General features: G+C 31.4%; 1 protein-coding gene and 1 long non-coding RNA gene across 2 annotated transcripts in view; one reads left to right on the top strand and one right to left on the bottom strand.

Moving 5' to 3' along the window:
- Window positions 1-23,170, top strand: part of LOC148284161 (homeobox protein orthopedia-like) — a 61,481-nt gene that overhangs the window by 34,286 nt on the left and 4,025 nt on the right. The window contains exons 3-4 of the mRNA XM_088242569.1: window positions 20,708-20,870; window positions 21,552-21,707. Coding sequence (XP_088098695.1) covers window positions 20,708-20,870; window positions 21,552-21,707 — 319 coding nt within the window. The remainder of the gene's footprint in view (window positions 1-20,707; window positions 20,871-21,551; window positions 21,708-23,170) is intronic.
- LOC148284162 (uncharacterized) lies at window positions 10,709-11,500 on the bottom strand. Its single transcript, XR_015825391.1, has 2 exons — window positions 11,403-11,500; window positions 10,709-11,245 (listed from the first exon to the last, which is right to left on the bottom strand). It is a non-coding gene; the product is annotated as an uncharacterized LOC148284162 (long non-coding RNA).

Below are 23,170 nucleotides of genomic sequence, written 5' to 3'. Positions count from 1 at the left end.
AAATTATCGATAAAAAAAAATAATTTGGTATTAAAGTTACTTTAAACTAAAAAAACTAAGACAGTTTTGAATAACATAAAAAAAACATACATGTATTATTATTTAAAACTAATGTTTAGGTAAATAGTATATATTTATGTATAAAATAAATAATGATGTAAAAAAAATAAGAAGAGAAATATTTTGTACTTATAAATTAATTCAAGAAAAGAAACGAAAAAAGAAAAAAAAACACTAATAAAGTTTAAAACAATTCTTAACAATAGTAACAAATAGTTACCTAGAACTATTACCAATGAAATAAAGAAGAAGAGCATTTCTACATGTACTAAATTTCATGTGAAATGAGTCACCAACGTCCTGGTACTCATTGCCTAGAGAGTGAAGTCGACTGATGACTGCATTTTTACCATATGATGTCGAAGTATTGTTGCCACACGGTAGGTTTGCCAGTTTGTATATTTTACAAATGAAACTATTTTACAAAACGGTTGAGTTTTTCAAGGGTATAAAGAAATTAAATAATTTTTTCGTCACACGCGATTACCAATGATATAAAATACCTCGAACATGATAAGAATGAGGAATTGTGTATTATTTCAAGACTGAAAATTAAAAATACGTAGTCGTTAGTGGATTCGGTGCTATTAGTTTCAAACCATCCCCATATTTCGAAGAATCTGTTGGCTTTTTGATAGACCCCACTCTTCACTCTGATTTAGGGAAGGGGATGTTTCTCTCGGGAATTAGAAGTTACATTAGGCTGACCGCGTGCCATAAGGGTAAAACACCCCAATATCAAACACCATTAATTTTTAAATAAGTCACATTACCCTATCAATTTTCACGTCCAGAGTCGCTCGGATATTAGGTGGTACATATTGGAAGGACTTTATATCTGTTGATTTTTTAAAATAAATCTTACGGATTTTAATGCAATTTATCAAGACGTACTTTATTTATAAACACCTACATCGCGGTATAAGGCTACAAAAACATATACAACAATTCAAATCACTGTAAAAAAAATAAATAAAAAACACGAAAGTAAAAATAATATCATCATCATCATTCCCTATCCGCACCTAATGGTGCATAGGGCACTGCATTGGTACACCAATCGCAGCGTATCTTGATTATTTTTGATTCATAAAGGTAAGATGATCAGTCTTACGCCTCAGGTACTAGCCCAGGGACTATGAAATATTTTAGAGTGAAAACACCCTATTGAATAAATATTTCATATTAACCCTGTCGGGAATCTAACCCGAGACCTCTTGCATGATAGGCAAATGCGCTTAACATTAAACCACGAGGCCGACAAAAAACACGAAAGTAAAAATATAATTATTCATTAAATTCGTAATCTATTATTTTCCAGGACACAGGACTTGATCTTCAACGGCGAGATATTAAATAATTTTATATCATATTTGCATTGATTTTTAAGCCGCTGCATGCGAATAACTGGGGAGTTATTATTTTTTATTTTATATTTACGAATTTAATATTGATATTTTATATAAATAATAAGTATTATGATGATGACCATGAAACAAAAATATTGATATTTATTTGCGTGATAAAGAACCTTTTTTCAAAATAATGTTACGAAAATTTGAATCGCAATATAAGAAAACATGCAGTTTATATATAATCTTAATATAAATAATTATAAGATTAGAAAAAAAAAAGTTGACGAAGTCGAAAATAAAGATAAAAAAAATACATAACATCAATTTTAAAAAAATACATACAACAGTTATAAAAACGAAGCTTAGGTTTAAAAATAAATGGTAATAAGGAGTGTTAAAAATAATAAATTACTAGTTGGTATGAAATTAACATTGCATATGAAATGAACCAACCAACATAATGGTTAAACTTTTATATTCAAGTATTAATTTAATGAGCTTTTTTCCTAATTTTTTCAATAAACTGTTTTGATCATTTTAACCAACATGGATCTTTTGTACATACAAAACCAGGGGGAAAGGTTTTTGGATTAAACTGATTAGAGAAATTTAATATGTATAATATTGTTTAAGCGATGAATTTACTTGACCTTTAAAACGTTAGTTATTTTCACAATTATGGGCTTAATTCTAACGATAAAAAAATATATGAAACCATCATGATTATATTTTGTTTAAGCAATATTTTTTATCAAAAGAGACTAGGTATTTTAATAATAACAACCAAAATCAAATGTGTTACTTTTCTAAACAACTTCGATTTAAAGAATTCGTATTAAAAATGTCAAATATTTGGTCGTACTGATTACCATACCAATTTGCAAATATTTTTATGTTTATTGAACTTACTCAGTAGGCACTTGTCCACAAATATTTTGACATACTCAAAATATATTATTATGTATCCAACTGCAATGCAGTGCCTAAGATTATTCGAGAATTAGGTTTTATAAATAGTCAGATAAAGATTATTCCGAATAATTAATCTAACATGATAACAAACCCTAAGTGCATAAAATGCATAACACAAATCAGCACTTACGATTTCACGCTTTTTATGCTATCATATGGTCCATAGGGATGTGCTGTCTTTTTAGTAACAAGGGTAGATTATTCACCCCGATCTGTTGTCATTTTGCTACAATAACATGCCTTCAGTGAATTACTAAGGGTGCATTCATGCAACGACTCCTTCCAGTACTTGCTGCAATGTAATGTTTAACTTATAAAATGACCAAATCGCTGTGTGAATAAAAATCTTAGTGTTGTAGTTTCAAAACAATATCATTATGTACATTCATAATTCTCGAAAAACGTAATACTATTTTTTTTTTGATTTCATGATGTATATGTCCCACCTAGTATCACAAAGGCTAAATATTGTAACACACAAGCTGGCCTTCTCTACGCATATAGATGCTCATAAGATCACCTACATGGTACTGGTGGATTTTTAAAGCTAGCGCGTTCGCAATACAATACAAAAACGCATTGTGTAGTATCTGTAAAAAAAGCTCATAGTATGACATCGCACGGCATACGCATTATGAAAATAATCTATGTCTCTCTCGCGCTCGGACGCGCTTATGAGTGTGACATAGCCAACTATTGCTTTGTTAATTGCTAATGATATGGTAATAAAATATACAATGGATGCTTCTGCGTTCGTCTGAATTTTGCTGCGGCTCCTAATAGTAAAAATATCATAATTTGTACTAAGCTATGGATTAAAAGCACTGGTTTATAAATATATATTTTCATTTAATTAAATCATGAAGTCGATTGTCTAGTGCTGGCGCTTTCGCAAAACTTGCACAAAAACATTTTTTTATGTACAGAATATTGATTTAAAAAATTTTGTTAATATATTATTTGTTTCAAAAAATATCTTTTGGATTAGAGCGAAAAAAAAACGATAATTTAAGAAAATGTAATACATTTATTTATTTTTAAACAAGCATGTTTTTTATTTAATACTTTGTGTTCATTATAATAATAATTTATAGAGTAAACTAAAATGCACAGTACAAACTATATTGGAGAAAATATAGATACACACTTATTGATAAACAATAAAGATACCTCATTTGGTTAAAATTTAATATAAATTTTTTTAAATCAACATCCCGTACATTTTAAATGCGTTTGTGTGAGTTTTGCGAACTCGCCAGCTTTAGTAAAACAACCAGTATAGACGGCCAGATGAGTAAGAATAAACTATAAGGGTTCGCTTCTATGAGAATACCCACAAATACCAAATTGGTCCCAGATAATCAAAATATGTCTTCTAATGGATGGACTAAAATAAAATAAAAAAATATAATACTAAGTTTGTGAGTCTGGAAAGAAAAAAATAAATAAATAAAATACAAGAGAATACTAGACGGCTGATTCCTACTTTGTGTTCAACGGCCTAACACAAATCAAGAGTAAATAAGACCTCACTAATAAGAAATGTTGCCTAGGAGTAGGCAAGTTCAAAAAAGATTTACTCAATTTAACACTCTAAACCAGAGATTCCCAAACTTTTTTGTGTCGCAGACCCCTTGCCATGTTTTTCGGTTTTTGGTAGACCCCCTACTTACCTGATATTGATTTTTCATAAATTTCTGACTGTAGTGAAGTTTAGTGTTAAAAACTTAAAGTTAAAACAAATGTTAAGCTTCATACATTTATCAATTGAATTTAAATTAAAACTACTAAAAATAAAATTTTGTATCTGTTATATAAAATAAACGTAACATAAAATAAACTAAGCAATAAGTAAATGTTTTTAGTGGGAAGGATGAACCTGATGCTTTAATAATAAATTATCAACATTTAGCGTCATTTTTGTCAGGTTTAATCTTAAATCTCCTCAGCCAATGATGTCCAGTCTGTTTCTTTTTTTCGTTAGGAGATTGGTAACAGCTCTGAACCCCCTTTCCACTAGGTATGATGATGGAAAGGAAATTAAAATTTTCCCCGCTATATTGCCTACATCCTCAACTGACACAATTTTATAAACGTATATAATATTTGTTTTACTGCATTGGTACTTTTATAAATAATGTACATGTCTTTATATTATACGATAGTATAATGTAAGTAAATAGGTACTATCAGTGTATGTTGAGATCCACTATCGTGGACCCCCATTTTCATTTCTTGGACCCCCATTTTTTTTTTCGTTGACGTAGACCCCTTGCAGGTTGTCATAGACCCCTGGGGGTCAATATAGACCACTTTGGGAATCACTGCTCTAAACGATACACTTGAATAGATAGCTAAAGCTAGGGTTTCCTAGGAGAGCGGTGCCCGTATTTTAACGGCCGTAGTGAACGGTGATGCAGTGGACAGCCGTCGTAACGTCGACTAGAGAGTGGTTTCCTAGGGAAACGGTGTTAAAGAGTGTTGATAACACCGTTTTCCTAGGAAACCACACTCTAGTCACCGTTGCGACGGCTGTCCACTGCATCACCGTTCACTACGGCCGTTAAAATACGGGCACCGCTGTCTTAGGAAACCCTAGCTTAAGATACGCAATCATTATAAATTGCATGACCTACGGGATTTGATGAAATAAAAGATTTCTATTTGGTAAATAACGTTTATATTCTATGTGATACCCAGTGAAATCTAAAAAACATTTATTCATCTATAATTCAGAAAAACACTTCTTTTAGATCAAATTTTTATTAAGATTTGCAAGATCCTATTTACAAGCATTCGATAATTTGTGAAATGAAATCATTTTGTAGAGCAGAAGTTAAAACCATAAAAATAATCAATTGTCTTCAGCCTAAAAATAAAAATTTAGACCCAAACGACACAAGTCTATTGCACAATATAAGTTTTATCTACAGTTTGTAAAATAATACTACCTTCTGAAAAATATTAGCCTTGCTTGCGTTTCGCCTATAATTAATGATTTCAATAAAATTCGTAGAATTATAACTAATAAAATATTACAAAAAAATATAATTTTACTATTGGAAGAAATACATGAAAATCGCATCAAATAATTATTAAAACAAAATATCTCAACTTCATAAAGAAAATCTATTATAATTCTGTATTATGCAACTTTTGCAAAACCGAATTTCTATTTTTCTCATACAGATGCAAGGATGCGTGCAAGTGAATGGAATTTAAAATTTAATGACGAGATTCTTCCACTGAACTTAACATTTTAGCTTAAAATACCATTACGACACAGTGAAATCAAACTGTAGAGTTTAATGTTATTTTCTGAATTTTGAAGGTGAACACGCTACGCCATCCGCAAGAATACCATGAAGATCAGCAATATTTTTCCGGAGAAGTTGTGTCACGGAAATGCCTTCCAAATATTCGCCATCTCACATCTTCAAGAACATTCCATCATCATGGGCTGAGAATGAGACATTTGTTTATTGAAGATTCTTTTGAGGTAGTAATTGCTAAATGCAATGAGGCATGACTCCTGTCTTCAAATGAACAATACGATATCCGGTAATATAGGCGTAAAAATAAATATAATTATACGTGATTTCACGTGGTAGGAAAAGAGGATTCAAGGAATTGAATTGTGGGACCTATTCAATAATAATAATAATAAAAACATGTTGGAAAACCGATTTCGGAGCGTTCTGCTTTAAAAAATAAAGGATGATGGACTTACGTCACGATTGGACGTCCCGCGATTTGGTTTGATTTCACATTTGACTATCGATAATAGTGTTTTATGGTATTTTTGAATACGGGAAAATAAATAAAATAATTAGTTGTATTTGTATTTATTGTATTTATTTTTTACATCACAACAGGCCAGGAAGCCCAATAACAGTGGTGAATTACAGCACAGAACACCCAGGCTTGAGAAAAATAACATTTAATTTTAGTGTTCTCGTCGGGAAGCGAACCCAGAACCTTACGTGCGTGAGTTAAGCGTCTTCACCGCTACACCACGGAGGCCGCCTATATTTATTATAAACTAACGTCACCGTTCATATCTTCCTCAAAAAAAAATTAAACTTATATAAGCGCCCAGCCCGTTTCCAGTGGGGGGAAAAAACTGACTGACTACTTCAGCTTATTTCTTCATACAAAATGTATACTGTATTTTAACATCTTAAAACCCAGTTCTTTTTTTTAATCCTTAAGTAAGCTTGCAGATTACTGATAATTTTTTAAGCTTCTCTATTTGAAAAATAGCATATTGAACATTTTTTCCTGAGAACCGTTTTCCTTTGGTAGTTTACAGTTGACATAATATAACACCAGTTCTTGCGCCCGCCCCTCCGCTCGGTGCGTGAGACCATTTTTGGCAATATTAATTTTTAGAAGGAATCGGAGCGGGTGGTGCCGGTGGCGGTCGCGTGGCGATGCTCGGTGTTAACATTATTTTTGTAATATTATTGGGAATTTATCTAATGAATGTCATTGTTTTTTTAAAAAACTTTTGTATATATCTATTGTGTTAAAATATTGGAAAACATACCAACATATATAGCAAAGTTCCTAATTGATGTTTAAATTTAATTGATGTATCATTGTAAATACTTATTTTTATTGAAAACAACTAGATATTCCAACTTCTGTTGTCAGCATCTGAAGCAGAAGGATGATGTTGTATTCACACAAAACCATAAAAAAAGAAACCAAATATATGCTTTATTACTTATATGTACAGGCAGGTACAAATTATGAAAAAAAAAATAGCTTACCCATAAAAAAGTCACCGTTAGCCACTGCTATATGGTCCCAAATATAACAACCTCTTTCGGTAAAGTCATACAGTGCTCTTTATTAGGCCCCGTGGCGTAGTTGGTAGAACGGCCAACTGTGAAACTGGCGTCGCGGGTTCGATTCCCCACAGTTGCAAGTTTTTTTTTTAAATTGATCTGGATGTTGTGGTATATTTTTCATAAATTTCTTTCAAATCCTCCCTTTTCAACTGCAGAAAAGCCTCCAAAGTAGATGCTTAGTGGGTTATTCCATGTGATGCATCGGGCACTGTATTGGTACACAAAATGTAGTGCATATTGATAATCTGCTACGTGAAGATAAGGTGATCAGTGTTACACTTCAGATGCCAGTTCATAGACAAAGAAATATTGCAGAGTAAAACCACGTTTGAAATCAATATTTTATGTCCACCTTCCCGGAATTCAACCCGAAACCTCAATTATGGTAGGTAAATGCACCAACCACTACATTACGAAGTGGAGTTACCTCCACTTGTTTTCTTTTTTCGGGATTTCAACCTGAAAGCAGCCATCGAGTCAAAAACCGTTCGTCCAGGATTCTGGTTTTATTTCACGCACATAATTGTATTCTTCATCCGGCCGGATACGAAGTTTCCACGTCAACATATGTTCAAGTCATAGAAATTCCGCTGAGGCTAAATCCATTTTGTTTATAAACATTTGTACTTTCTCAAAACGTTGTTTCATATTGTATTTATTTATTTATTTATTTCATTTTATTTGGGATTTTTACAGCTATTACATAAACAAGATAATTAGAAAAATCTTAACAATACTAAAGCCAATTACAAAAATCCACTGTAAATATAATGACACATAATATATAAGAAAAGAAGTAAATTGACTGCAGGTAAAGTTAACCCCAAAAGCGCGTCATAAAACCGATGTAGTGAATTTGATCCCGGAAATCACTTGTTGTGTGTCCCGAATGACAAAAGTTACAATTCGCAGGATCCTTCCTTAAATCCTGTTTAGTCCTTGCGAGGATTACAAGCATCTCCCTTCTTCGGGTTGCCAAATTAAATGACTTGGTCTTACTTCAAAACGGCTGAAGAATATTCTAGAATTATCATTTTAAATAATGTGCTTTCATATTTTGTCGTGACGTAAAACAATGACGTGTGTGCGAAAAATGCGACATTAACATTCTTTTATATTTCATCTTAAAAAGGTTATATAAAGGCTTTATAATTCAGGTTTGAAAAAAAAATGTAACTTAGTAACCCAAATATGTAATGATTAACTTTTGTTTTATTATAATTATCATTATAGATAAATTATAAAGCGCCATTTTTGTAATATAATACCTTAAGGGCGCTTTACATAGCGATTCTAAAGATAAATAAATTTAATTGAATCTTTTAAATTTGTAATTTAATTAAAACAATTTATTTTGCTGTCACCTGCTACGGATTTATTCAAATAATTGAGAGAACAAATGGGTTATAAGTTTTTTTTTTTTTTAAAGAAATATTTGCGTTTTTATGATTTACCCAAATATTTAATTTTTGGGGCCATTTTCAACGAGTTGTAAATAACTCACTATTAGAAAATGGAAATAGAGTTGGAGTGGAGTGGGATTCGAACCACGGACCATTGGTCCGTGAGTCCGAGACACTAACAACAGGACTAAAACCCGATTTTTCGAAACATCACTTCACTTTCACAGCCTCGATCCAGCTGGATATTCCAAATTTGTGGATTATAGTATCACTCGTCTTTTATTTATAAAATAAAGATATGTTTATCGGCGTGTTTCTAATACATATGAAAAAAACAGGAAATTATCACAAAAAATCTAGTAAACACAAAAAACAATAGCTCGATTTTTTTCTTTTTAAATGAGACATAATTATGATAATAATTTTAAATCTCTCCTTGTACAGAAAAACAAAATTATTGTGGTATTACTTTCATTCGTGTAACTATTCTTCGCATAATAAGGATATTAATTTTTTGTTTTAAAATCCAGCATATTTATATTAACATACAACAGAGATGAACAACATTTGAGAGAAGGTAATATAGAAGTCTAGGCATCTACAGGGTTTATGGCCTGTCATTGACTGGTTTGAGTGGCCACTTTACACACTGTGTAATATTTACCATTCTGCCCATATTTAAATATCTCAATTCCTTCGGTTCTTACATCTGTTGATTTTTGTGAAGTTTAAGAGCTGAAACCATTATTTATGCGGGTGAGATTTATCTAATTGAATTATTTCACTTCCATACTAGGCAACTTAAATTTCTTCACTTCTTCGTGGACTTTCATGGCCTCATTTCAGAAATTATCGGATTTTGACTGTTGTTCTTTTAGCTTTATATATTTTCCTACAGTTTATTTGACAAGGAGCAACATTGTATTCGTTTTGAATATTTCATTCTATTGAAATCATTCAAGAGAAAAAAAGGCATTAATATCTCGAAAATCGAAAATAATGCAATGAGTGTTTTTGCCGTGTACCATTAAAACATAAATTTTTCCTGCGTTCCACGTAACTTGATTTTTATCTAAAAATGCTCTCTGCATTACCTACTTTCTACCCTTCCGTGAATCTCACCCCCAGTCATCCCTTGTTAAGAATTAAATTGGACGGTGAATATTTAATTTTTATACTCACTTCCGAATGCGCGTGCGCTTCGGATGTCAGAAGTTAACTACCTTTTTTTTATTACATACAATAAAATAATCCAATGATTTTTGAACCGGAAAACAGATTGTGGTCTATTGGTAATGTTAAGGACTCAAGTATACCTCAAGTTTAATCCCCGTTCTACCACAAATTGACTGTCGTTTTCTATCACACTTATGTACTAGTTAAAATGACCCTAAAATTTAATTAAGAAATAGATTTGTAACATAATGTAGCCACAAACTCGTACAGCATAATAGATTCAAAAGTTTCAGACAGATGGTTTAAACATTTTTTATAGAGAGATAATATTCTAGCATAGACAAAAAATATACATCTAATAAAATGCCAGAACCGTGGAAATGTTATCCGAGCCTCAAGCTAAAGAAGTTACTGAGAGCTTTTCTTAGTAAAATTGGTCGCGGCGGGTCTGAGAGATTGATGATCCTTAATTGTTTTTTTTTTCCGATTGATTTTTAAAGATTTCTGTTATTTACACTTTTTTAAATAATTTTACGTTTGTATGATATATGTAAAATACGTATGTTTTTGGTCCGTAAAGTGTATTTTTTACTGCCTAAGAACAAGGTTACCAGTAATCCTAGTTAGAGAGTCAAATTAATTTTATACTAATGTTATAATTTTATATATGTTGCAACACTTTGTTCTTGGTCGATCAATAAATAAAAATTTAAGAGTTGATTGACGAGTTTATCCGAAAATGCATTCTCAAACCCGCGATCCTCTATTCACAAACCCATCACCACCAACTAGGCTACAACGCTAGAGTATGACAAGATCACTAAGCTCGAAACTTTTACTACATGAAATACATCAGGGACAAAATGTTTAAAATGAAGACACCTTCTTTACAGCATGTGAATTTATTATACTAGAATTTATACATTTATTTGTTTGAATTTAAGTTTCTTCCTGACTTCAGAATCATTTAAAGCGCTTGTTTTACTAACGTTGGTTGAAATGTTCAATGTTACTGATTAAGTTCATTAAAAACACTAATTAAACTATTCTTTGTTAAAATATTAAAAATCATTGAGTTGACCGAGATCTTGCATCGATACAAAAGTATGGCGACGCGTAGAATTTGTTATTTTAAATAATGTCTTGGACGATTACTTCAATAATCTGGAGTAGTCCATTTGAAGTCCTGGTCATCTGGTTGGGTTTATCATCAGGTCCAATGATTGATGCTCCCGTTCCCAGCCATGACCTCATCGACAGAAAGTTATCGAAAATCAGCCAAGTGACAGTTTCTTGATTCATTCAATTGTCCGATCGACAAAAGCCATTTGTTGCAATGTGCAATGATAAATTTAATGTAATACATTATAATCTTGATTCCTGAATCATTACAACTTATCAATCTGATTTCAAGAACGTGGAGCTGGCCGTGTAATATTTTCACATAGAAAAAAGGTTATAAAATAAACATAAATACTTTGTTAAATTATAAGAAAAGGGACTCTGTGGATTTCAATTAAAGAATAATGGGATGTCTAGACATTGGATCTGCATGAATAAAAGAAATTCAAAACACTTACACTCAAGGTAGGCGATTTTCAGACAATCGTACTCGTTTCGTTCACATTGTGTCACCGAAGAAAGCTTAGAAAATACCGCATTCGTAGATGCGTTCGCCACAGACAAAGTCATAAAGATTGGTTGCAATATTCTCTGTGACGAGTAGCAAATCTAACCCGTTACAATGTATAATAAGATAAATGACATTAATAACATTTTATTCTAGGAAAGCAAGTAGGTAAGTGCAATACCACGCTTGTCATATACATATTTTTACTAAATCTTATGTCATAAATGCTTTGCAGCAAAAACCCAGAAGGGGGATCTTAACAAATCCAAACACTTTAGATTAACTAGCAAAATGTGTCGTAATTGAACTGCAAGAATCGGGAAGTTCGTTTTCCGTACGGATCCTACATTTCAGGAGATTTTCAAAAAGCAGAACCTTACCTTCCCGTAACATTTCCATAACACTACAGCACGTGGAAAGCATGAAAATCTGTCGATTCGCGTTGTTGAATGTGTCGCTTTCGTCTGGATACATCTTTTTTTTATTTTTATAAAGATCCATTTAGATAAGTCACATCGATAAAATTAAAATTTGAGATATTTTTTTTACCAAAGTGAAGCTTTAACATTGATCATCTTTCAGTACATGTGTTTTTGTGCCAAGTGGAGTTCCTTATAATTTTACCATTGCTAAATTTTGTTAATTAACAACATTATACTATTGGCACTTATTTTTATTTGATTGCTGTTTTTTACCAACAGTATTTTGAGAATGTTCAAATATTTGTAGACACGGATGGATTCCTCTTCCTGGGGAGTTATTGAAATTCAATTGTATTCACACTCATTTTAGCCACAGAGAAACAGTAAAAATGAGATGGAACATGGAAAATTAGGCATTTACAAAGCTTATGTCGTGTAATTGGCTGGTTCAAGTTTATGCTTTCGTATTTAATAATAAAAATACGCATATAGTTTTATTCCACTTTTATTTATAAATTTTAACCAGTTACCGGGTTTCGTCGTGGCCAGCATCGTCAGACTAGTCAGAATCGTCAGAATGCAGTTCCACCAAGAAATGTCAGTAGAAAAACTTAATCTATTAAAAATAATAAAATCTACTATTTTTTTTAATAAATGCCATATTTTGGCACTAAAACTGATAAACGATTATGTAACAACTCGTATTCAAATATAAGTTATAAATTCAAAGTCCACTAAATCAGTCTAAAGTTGCTTGGTCCGCCAATCTGAAAATGCCTGTTAGGGGGTGAAGGCGCTAATTGAACGAATAAATAAGTAGAAATGGAAGGATTTAGCACTAATATTTTAATATAAGTTATTGTATAATTAAAATGGAATTCCATTAAGAATTGCCAATTAGTAATATAACTGTTGTCAGATCGATTTGAATAAATAATAATCTATGCAATAATTCAAATGAATGTGACTGTTTTCAGTTTCATCATTATCATTCCCTTTCCGCACCTAATGGTGTTTAAGGCACTGCATCGGTACACCAATTGCAGCGTATCTTGAGCATTTTTGTTACGTGAAGGTAATACGATCAGTCTTACGCTTCAGGTACCGGTACAGGGGCTATGAAATACTCTAATATTTCACATCAATCATCTCGGGAATCGAACCCGAGACCTCTTGCATGGTAGGCAAACGCCCTAACCGTTACACCACGAGGCCGTCAAAAAAAGTAGTTTAATATGAACGTAGTTATGCAGAAAGCAGCCAGCCATAGTAAATTGAAACAGATAAGTTTAATCTGCTTCTTCTCGGTTAAGATCGATTAATTTGGTATCTACTAAAAGCTAACTCCTGAGACTTTGAGTTTCAGCTGTACTTCTCTCTCCTTGGTGGTCTTCCGGGCAGACGGCAAACGGCCGGGATATCGTGAGCAATGGTATAGGGGATTTTGGAGCTGTCCATTAATGGAATTATTAACGTAATCTCTCCATAATCTATTTACTATGCAATGGGTATCTGACTTGACTCTGGATTCTGCCTCTTTTGGGTTTCCCTGCGATTGCCTTTAGTACTTTCATCTCTGACGTTCTGAGCAGTTATTCGGTTTTTCTATTTAGTTTTTCTGTTGAGTTTTTCTACTACGTTTTTCGTATTTTATATTTTCTCTCTATTTACAATTTACAATTTTACAATTTCATTTTTCATTTTTCATTTCATTTTTTTTTGCACCACAACAGGCCAGGAGGCCCAATTACAGTGGTGAATTACATTACAGAACAACCAGGCTTGAGAAAATTCACATTTCAATTTTTGGGTTCTCACCGGGAATCGAACCCGGGACCTTCCGTGCGTGAGTCAAGCGTCTTGACCACTATCTATCCTCGCCTCTGTTGTATACACCATGATTTGGTCTGACACACGTTTTGTCTATCCGAATTATGTTTCCAATAATCAGGTGTTCATACGACATTTCTTAGGCATCTACATGTTTACTAACTGAGATGGAGATGTTCTCATCATCACTATGGTAGCATCATCTGCATGGCATGTGATGTTAATGACCTTATCTCCTTTAGTAGAATAACTACTTTTTTTTATTCTTAAAAGCGTTTTATTTATTTTGCTTGTTTTAAAAAAGGTTTTCGGTGTATATATTGTTGTGTAATATTTAGTTATAAAGGTGCTAAACTTGCTTTGTTTCTTTGTTGTTCTCAATATGTGTTATTTTCTAAATGTTAATAATATTTATGTCCCGAGTTGAGTGGTTGAGATTAAATAATTTTAATAACAGCCAGGTCTAATATTTAATGAAACCTCGTACAAACTTTAAATGTATGGAAGTATCATTCATTTTCATGGCATTTTGACATCGCGAAATTTTCAAAAGGTTATTATTAGATTTTTTGTATGAAAGCGCCCTGGCGTTTTTAGCAGAACATAGAATTGACCTTTCTGATTTCGATAACGCCATTATCTCATATTCTCAAAATTGTGGACTGGATGCTTTCTGCATAACATTCATATGGTCATAATAAATAAAAATACTAGTTTTAAATGTCAAAAAAAGTAAAAATAGGTGATAAGGTATAGATAGAAATATAGACTCGACCTTAAATGTTCTTTCTCCAACTGAGAACAGGCTGAGTCAGGTTATATGTAGACTAACTTGACCAGAGGGCACTTTATATCAGTTTTCAAATGCAATAGTGTAAAGATTCCCTGGTTATAAATATGTAGAAATATGAGATAAATTTATAATAAAATAAAATCTGCCATTTTTACATACAAGACGCTTTCCTAAAATATAATTTTCAAAATACGTGTAATATTATTTTTCCATGGGACCCCTTACATAACTGTTTTTTATTTGCAATCACTTTTCTACACCCGTTTTGTATAATTTTCTAATTCGTTCTAATAAAATGTATAAAATATAAGAATTTAGTAAAATCTTTTGTTAATATGAAATGGTTGGCTTGACTTATTGCAGTTTTTGCAGTAGCGTGAAATTAAATGAAAGATTTACTTACATTGTTTTGAGATTTAATAGATAATATGATGAATACAAGATATACAATAATGTGATTAAATTGAGTACAACACTGAATGAATTAACCGTGACACGAATTTACAAGATTTGGGTATTTGTAAGTTAAAGAGAGAGAAAGAGCAAAAGTTAACTGAACCGAAGCAGACCGGGCACACGGATATTCTGTCGAGCTTCAATCGGGCCGACGTCGGGCAGTTCCGGTGTGTCTTGCGCGGTGTTGTTAGTAATAAAAATACGGCAAAAGTGCGTGCCCATAGGAATAATTAAATATTATCGATTAATTTATTTATTATCTATATACGCCCAAAAGGCTTTTACATGACAATAAAATTAAAATTAAAAAGTTTAATGGTATAAAAAGGTTTTATGATGCATACATTTTTTTAATGTATTGGTCTATGTAAAATTGAATATAAAAAATGATGTCTTTCGCGCGGTAAAAATTAAACTATTCGTATGGGGAAGATTCTCTAAAATGTATTAAAAAATAACATTAAAAAAGTTTTGATTAAAAGTAACTATTTTAAAACTCAACCATATTAGTGAACTAGTTAAAAGTTTTAGAAAATGTAAATACATATTTATTTAATCAAGGAATATTTTTTAAATCAATTATTTAAAAATAACTTATTACTCAACTGTACAATCTTTGTTACAATATGGTATTGTTGGATGAGGTGGTACATATGTCAATTTATTAAAGAAATTTTAAAGAAACCCTTAACATTTAATACGGAAATTCAAATAAATTATTGAAATTTCATACAATAGGCACTATTTATAAAATAAATTCCATTTTACAAATTTATAAAGAAGAAAAAATAAAATAATTTGAGATGAAGCAGTCACTCAGATACCAAAATAATATTTAAATCCCGAATTCCACACAAGTCATGGTCTAAATAGCTTTGTCTTCAATGGTGTCAAAAATTACAATAATCTCCCTAATGAACTAAAAATTATTAAAACTAATATACTCGTATCTATAAATAAATTCAAAGTAAATCTAAAGAATTTTTTTAAACCGGTGTTAAAACTACATTCATTTTTAATGAGTATGAATGTATTATTGTTTTCTGTTTTTCTTTATATATCCTATTTTTTTCTCGTGTACTTGTATATTCAAAATTATAAAAACTCTAATAAATAAATAACTATATTAACCACAATAGGAAAAACGTGCTAAATAAACTCCTCTCAATTTCCTTTTTCAGGATTTCCTTTATTCGACTCAGATTACAATCGATTTAGGTTCTTTTTTTCATTAATTGATATATGTAGTAACATAAAATGATCCATATTGTTTTTTTTCTATTACAATCTACTTTTATTTATTTAGTTAATCTTAAAACTACAACTTTTCAAATAAGGGACAAGCTCTTATAAGAGTTACTTACACTAATATAATTATTTAGTAATTTGAAGTTATATAATTTTGAATATATGAACTATACATGAGAATAAAAATGATAAATTATGTGAAATTATGAGAAAAACAGAATAAACAATACGGTAATACTAATTAAAATAGGAATGCTGTTTTTACTAGAGTTCAAATAAAAAAAATATGTTTCTTTGAATTTATTTAAAAATAAAAGTTTTTAATTCGTTGGAAAGATCATTATAATTTTTATACCTTTGAAAATAAAAACGTTTTGACCATTTATTTTACCGTTTTATAATTTTTCCAAAAATACACAATGTTTTTCGGTACGTTTTTAATTAGATTTAATTTTTCCTATGTACATTTATCTATGCCTATATTTTCTCTCAAATTCACACATTTTTACCCCTAGTTTTATACCCCTACGTAGAGGGTGTTAAATTAAGGAAAGGGATGCAAGACAAAACACGTTGAACTGTTTCTGAAACCTTATTTTCTCTCCCCTACCTACGCCATAGCACGCCCACTGTGAAATTCGTTTTTTTATAGATTTTATCACAACACACCTCTAAAAACCTCCCTTTAATTAAACCAAAAATATACCTGCCGTTTTTGTCTCATAATCGTTTTTGAAAACATGCTGTGAATTATAAAAAAAAAGTAAGTGCGAATTAGTGTTAACAAGTTTCAACAGGAAAGTCAGCTGTTCATGAGTTCATAGGACCGATAGTCTTGAACAACTTGCCATACAAGCTCAGGAAATAAAAAAATAAAAATGGAAATAAAAATATGAATTATGGACTGACATTACGGATCAGTTGGTGGAAGATTTCATTTATAATACTGCAACAATAATTTATTATAAGCACATTCCTTGTAAAGAATAAAAACAGCTGTAAATATGTAAACAAACATATATTTAACTTATATATTAAAGTGCCTAAATGGTATTGTCACTTGTCCAATCAACATTATCATACGGAGTACTTGGATGGGGTGGAGCAGATAATAATCATATTAAACCTTTGATGATAGTAAAAATAATAGTAACAATTATGCCAAATTAGAATAAAACATATTGCTTTATCCAATTATTCCAAGAAGCGAAACTTTTAAATGTCAGACAGATAAATTGTCTCCGATGTCTAAAATATCTTGCAAATCGTCAACGGTTGTTCAACAAGTCAAACTGCCATAGTAAGACAAGAAATCAAGTGTTGGAGATTCCATTTTGTAAATCAATCATCATCCAACGGAAATTTATTATTGAAGCCTCTCTTCTTCTAATAATTCATATATGAACTGGGTCAAAAATATAAATGTCAATGTTTTCTTTTCCAGGGAAACTTTTTATTTGCTTTCGTATATATTCCTAATGAAATTATCTAACCTTAATTTAATCATTTTAGCTCTACATCTTCTATCATTAATATTTTGAGTTTGTCCAAATTGTTGTAGACAAGAACTGGATTCAACTCCCCGGGGAGCTGTTTATATTAACATATTACAACAGAAATGAAGAACATTTAAGAGAAGGTAATATGGAAGTCTAGGCATCTACAGGGCTTATGACCTATCAATGGCTGGTTTAAGTGGCCACTTTACACGCTGTGTAATATTCACCATTCTGCCTATATTTGAACATGTATATTCCTTCAATTCTTTCATCTGTTGATGTTTGTGAAGTTAAAGAGCTGAAACCTTTATTTATGCGAGTGAGATTCATCTAATTGAATTATTTCACCCGCATACTAGGCAACGCCTGAAATCATTTTTTTCTATTTCCTATTTTCCATTTATCATATTTTAAAAAAAACTTTCAATTTACAATTTTTTTTAAATATATTCATAAATGCATTCAAAATTTAGTGAATCCACGCACATGCCATGATTATGTATGATTTTTTTGTTTCTATAAATAATGTGATATATTATGTAATAAAAATATAGCAAATGTAAATTAAAAAATAAATTTCTGCTGCGGTTCATTTACTTTTTGATTAAAATAAACAACAAAAAAAAAATATCACAAAAAATATAAAAAATTCTCTAACTACCCGGATTATACTACTGCTCTCTTGAAATCTTGAGAGAGTAAGTTATCTAGGGAATGCTACGAAAATTATTTTCAATACATTTGTATTGGTTAGAAACAGTCCGAATATCATAAGAGTTTTTCTAGCGTTTAAGCAAAATGTTTTTTGTAGGCCCTGCCTCGAAACTTTTATAAATAAGTTCCAATCAAGTCGCTCGTAAAACAAAGATATAGAAAAAAATATCAATTTCAGTGTTTTTTTCGAAAACCTCTCAGGTAATATTCGTTAAATAAAAATTCATGTGTGAAAATAATAATTGACACTAAGTGTTATAAATACCAGTGATGTCAAGACAATGCAAATAAGACACAACTACTATTTTTATTAAATAAATATATATTTTAAAATAGTATATTACTGATTTTTTTTTTTTAAATACGGCTTCACGATTAAACTATTTTTTTTTTAAAAATAAATGCATTTTAAGGTATTTAAATTACATACCATCATGGTTTTCACCTGCAGTGAAACTTTTCATAACAAGCACCCCTCATAACGAGCAAAACCGATTGTTAATGAAATGCTTCCTTAACGAGCGACATTTTGCGTAACGAGTGACGCAGAAAGGGGAAGTACCATCTTCACGTCACTCTCTTGCGAGCCGGGACTTCCGCGCCAGTGGGTCAGTCTCTGTTTAGCATTTATTCCGCTAGCACAAGAGTGTCGCATATGATCACACATTTTTTTAAACACGTGTTCAGACATTATGAGCCTTACTTTTGTTCAAAGTTTAATAACCATTGCAAAAATGTCAAAGAAAAAAAAGCCACAATTCAAACGTAAAATCGTTGAAAAGTGAGATCGAGGTGTGAAAATTACATACCATTATGGTTTTTACCTACTTGGCTCAATGCACTCCATTATTTATATATACGGGTATTTTTTTTTTGTAATGAAATCTTTTAAAAAATGTATTATTTCATTATTGTATCCATTGAGATATAATATAAAGAGATGACACTCCATACAATTCCAAGCTAAAAAGTCGCCCTCAAAGGAAAGACAATGACCAGCGGAGGAAGCAAGTATCGTCACGTCATATCACATCGACTTTGACAAGCAAAACAAGTAGTGCAGTAAAAAACACGGACTATTTACATCGGTCTACTGTAAGTTCTATTCAGTATGTCACTCCCTTCCGCATACGCGTCACCTTTGTTTATCGTTTCACTATACGCCCGGATAGAGACAGGAGATAGCTTAAAATTACGTTGTATATATAATAAATACTGGTAACATTAATAAAACATTTTTCAACATTAAAAAAACTATTACAAGTATTGATTAAGATAAAAACATTACTTACCAGTGAAAAGTTATACCGCCGCTTTTCCAGATCGATTTGTGCAGTATCTTAGCGTACATATAGGCATTTCATATCAACCATATCGGGAATCGAACTCGAGACCTCTTGCATGGTAGGCAAATGCACTGACCATTACACCACGAAGCCGACAATAATAAGTTAGCGAATTGTTAACAAATGTAATTGAATGTAAATGAATTAATAAACAAATAGTTATTTTTGAAAATATTTCAAACAAGATGGCAAAAGTGAGTGAACTTAAAGTTGTGCCTTTGTTTTTGCGAATCTGTGTTAATTTACTAAAAGCGCATGTGTTTATATATTTGCTCTCCTGTAAAAATGAGTTCTTTAAGTTGTGCCACTATTGTTCCCGGGGTGCGATATAAAGTATTCTAGTGAAACATTGAATAAATAAACGTCTTTTCAGTCGGCAGAAGCATTAAAATATTAATTATAAATTTTCAGTCTCTTCGAGGATAAGTAGAGATAGAAAAAATGGCGCCTACTTTCTGTGTTTGACACCTACCCGGTGAACAAGTGACCCCTCCTATTTCAACTCCCCTTACTTCCGTTTACCCCCACTCCGTGCTTCCTGTCAGTACATCCGCCTTCTGCCTTTCTCACTCCCCCGCCTTGTGTTCTTGTCCCTTTCTCACTGTAATAACACGAGATTACAGAGCTACAAAGATACGAATTTAAAATATAAAATCAGCCATCAAATTGATAAAGGACAGAAAGCAATCGATAGCATTCTATAAAAGTTACATTTTTATCCACCTGCTCGCCATCTTTTTATGTGCATTACAATTGTCAGACATCTTTTTTGAGCATCCAATATACTAAAAAACCTGGGAACCAATACCGTAAAATTCCTCTAAAAAAAGACAGTACTGCTTTGAGGAACCCTCAAATTAATGCTTCTTCTACATCGTATTTTGATATTTATTAATTTAACGTAATAAAACAAATAATTTGTCTGTTAATATAATTTTTATTTACAGGTTTGGTTCCAGAACAGACGTGCCAAATGGAAGAAACGCAAGAAGTCCAGCAATGTTTTCCGAGCACCAGGCTCCTTACTTCCATCTCATGGACTTCCTCCTTTCGGCTCCGGAGCTGATGGACTCTGCCCTCCCGCGTGGGGAGTGGCTTCCATGGGACCAGGTAAACCAAAATCTAAACAACGAGAAATTTAAGTGTTTTTATAAAGAATAAATATTTGTCTATAGCAACAAAAAAATATTTATCGTATTACCATCGCAATGATTTTTTGAAGTTTTGCGATTTCGAAAATCCCTACCGTTACTTCAAAATTATACTTTTAAATAAATATTTCATATCAACCATGTTGGGAATCGAACCCGAGACCTCTTGCATGGCAAGCAAACGCGCTTTCCATTACACCACGCGCTCTATATTACAATTTATTATATGTATTAAGTGTTAGGGTTAAGCGTAAGACTGATCATCTTATCTTCATCTACCAAAAAAAATATCAAGATACGCTGCAATTGGTAAACCAATGCAGTGCCCTATGAACCACTAGGAGTGGAAAGAAGTTTTATAATATATATTTTTTATTTAATTCAAATGAACGCCCGGAGGGCTTTTACAAGTATGGTACCTAGATAAAATATATTAAGTGAGAAATAATATATGGCATTTGGTACATTCAAATACATATTACTACATATAACTAGTGAGAAAATAAAAATGACATGATGTACATAAATATTGTAAAAAATTTAAACAAATCAATAAAAAAAATATTGTACGCTACTAATTATGATTATTTTATTATATATTTATTATGTGAAAGGTATATAATTATTTTTAACGCTTCAGGTTTGAGTCAACTGGGCCAAAGTGGGATGGGCGGCTTTGGCCAGATGGGTCAAATGGGACAAGGGTCTCCTCTTACCCCATCTCTCCCTATCAGCTCTGCTATGGCGGGGAACGGTGGGGGAGTATACCAGGCTCACTATGGCCTCAACTCCCTAGGTGAGTTTTGTAAGTATCGTTTGAATATTATATGTCTTTTCCCTTTGTTTTATTTTCATAAAATAGCAAATTTCTATTGGACAATGCGTAGGGTAGATTTGCCAAACACTAAGCAAGGAAATTGTTTTGAAAATCTTCACATAAATGCACTATTAGGTGCGGAAAATGAATAATTAATAATTCAATGAAAACCAAAAAGATCGATTGATACTTTCAATTGAAATTATTACCTAGGATTATAAAATACGATTCTAAATGCATATTATTTTTGATGCAATTCTAAGAGTATAAATGAGTTTTTTTTTTTTTTTTTTTAATTTCTAATGTTTTATTCAATATGTTTAATTGCATTACAAAAATTATATTTTCAATTTTCAATTTATTTATTTTATAAACGTTTATTTACATTATAAAATAGTTCAATGTATACATAAAACAAAAAAATTAATACTAAAATTTAATTATACAAAAGTGGTAAAGTAAAAATACCTAGCAATTATAGAAAAAGAATGCTATCCTCTCTGAACTTTTTTTCACTAATATGAAAGATGTCAATATCCGAAGAGATACGGCTGAGTAAATACATTACTCTTCCTACTGGCATTACCATCGGCAGGTTGGTTCTGCAAGCAGGAAGATAAAACAGCTTATGCTGCCTATGTCTAAGGTAGTCATCAGGAACATAAAGAAAAATACTCTCCGTTACACCTATGTTGATCGCAATACCACGGATCAATCGGAAAAAATACATAAGCAAGTATGCATTTCTTCTTAACATTAAGGCACACATAACACGAAAATAAATAATAATACCATTTGAATGTGAAAAATCGTAAAATAAAAACACTTGGCATTAGGGTCTTTTCAGCTTTTTTTTATTATGTTTAATTTTAAATTATCAAAAAACAACGATGGTAACGGCATTCATGTTTTTTTCGTGCGATGCCGGATAAATTTTCAATAAAGGTACAAAATATGCATATTTTGAATTACCTGTAGCTCAATCTCAAATAACTATCGACGTGCTTAAAAACATGCTAAGCATTTGAGCCGTTTGAGCCTGTTTGTTTACTATAAATATGTATGTAAAACTGTTGATTTCCCAGATAAAATAAAATAAATGAATAAATATATTTTTTTTTTCATGTACTCGTATATATTTTTCAATAATCAAAGAATTTATTTTTGTTTTCTTAAGAACAGTAAGTTGAAAATTGGGCGGAATTAGAATTAAAATGCTTGATGCTTGATGTAACTTGTGAAAGACTGAGTTGGTTGGTGAAGACACTTTGTGACGAGGATCCCGTCTAAAGCGTAACAATATTAGACTGCAGATGGCGGCATTTGTCCAAGGTGGAAATCTACAGAATCTTTTTTTATGTCATATTGATTCAGTGCGGAAATTTCAGTTGAAGTATTTACATATAAATATATTCATGAAATAAATGCGTGTGAATAAATTA

This window comes from Micrasema longulum, unplaced genomic scaffold, assembly GCF_059751315.1.
Source record: "Micrasema longulum isolate JH-2025_06_02 unplaced genomic scaffold, ASM5975131v1 h1tg000144l, whole genome shotgun sequence".
In the NCBI taxonomy this organism is placed as follows: Eukaryota; Metazoa; Arthropoda; class Insecta; order Trichoptera; family Brachycentridae; genus Micrasema; species Micrasema longulum.
Note: the sequence above shows the minus strand (reverse complement) of the source record. Positions and strands in the feature narration are given on the sequence as shown.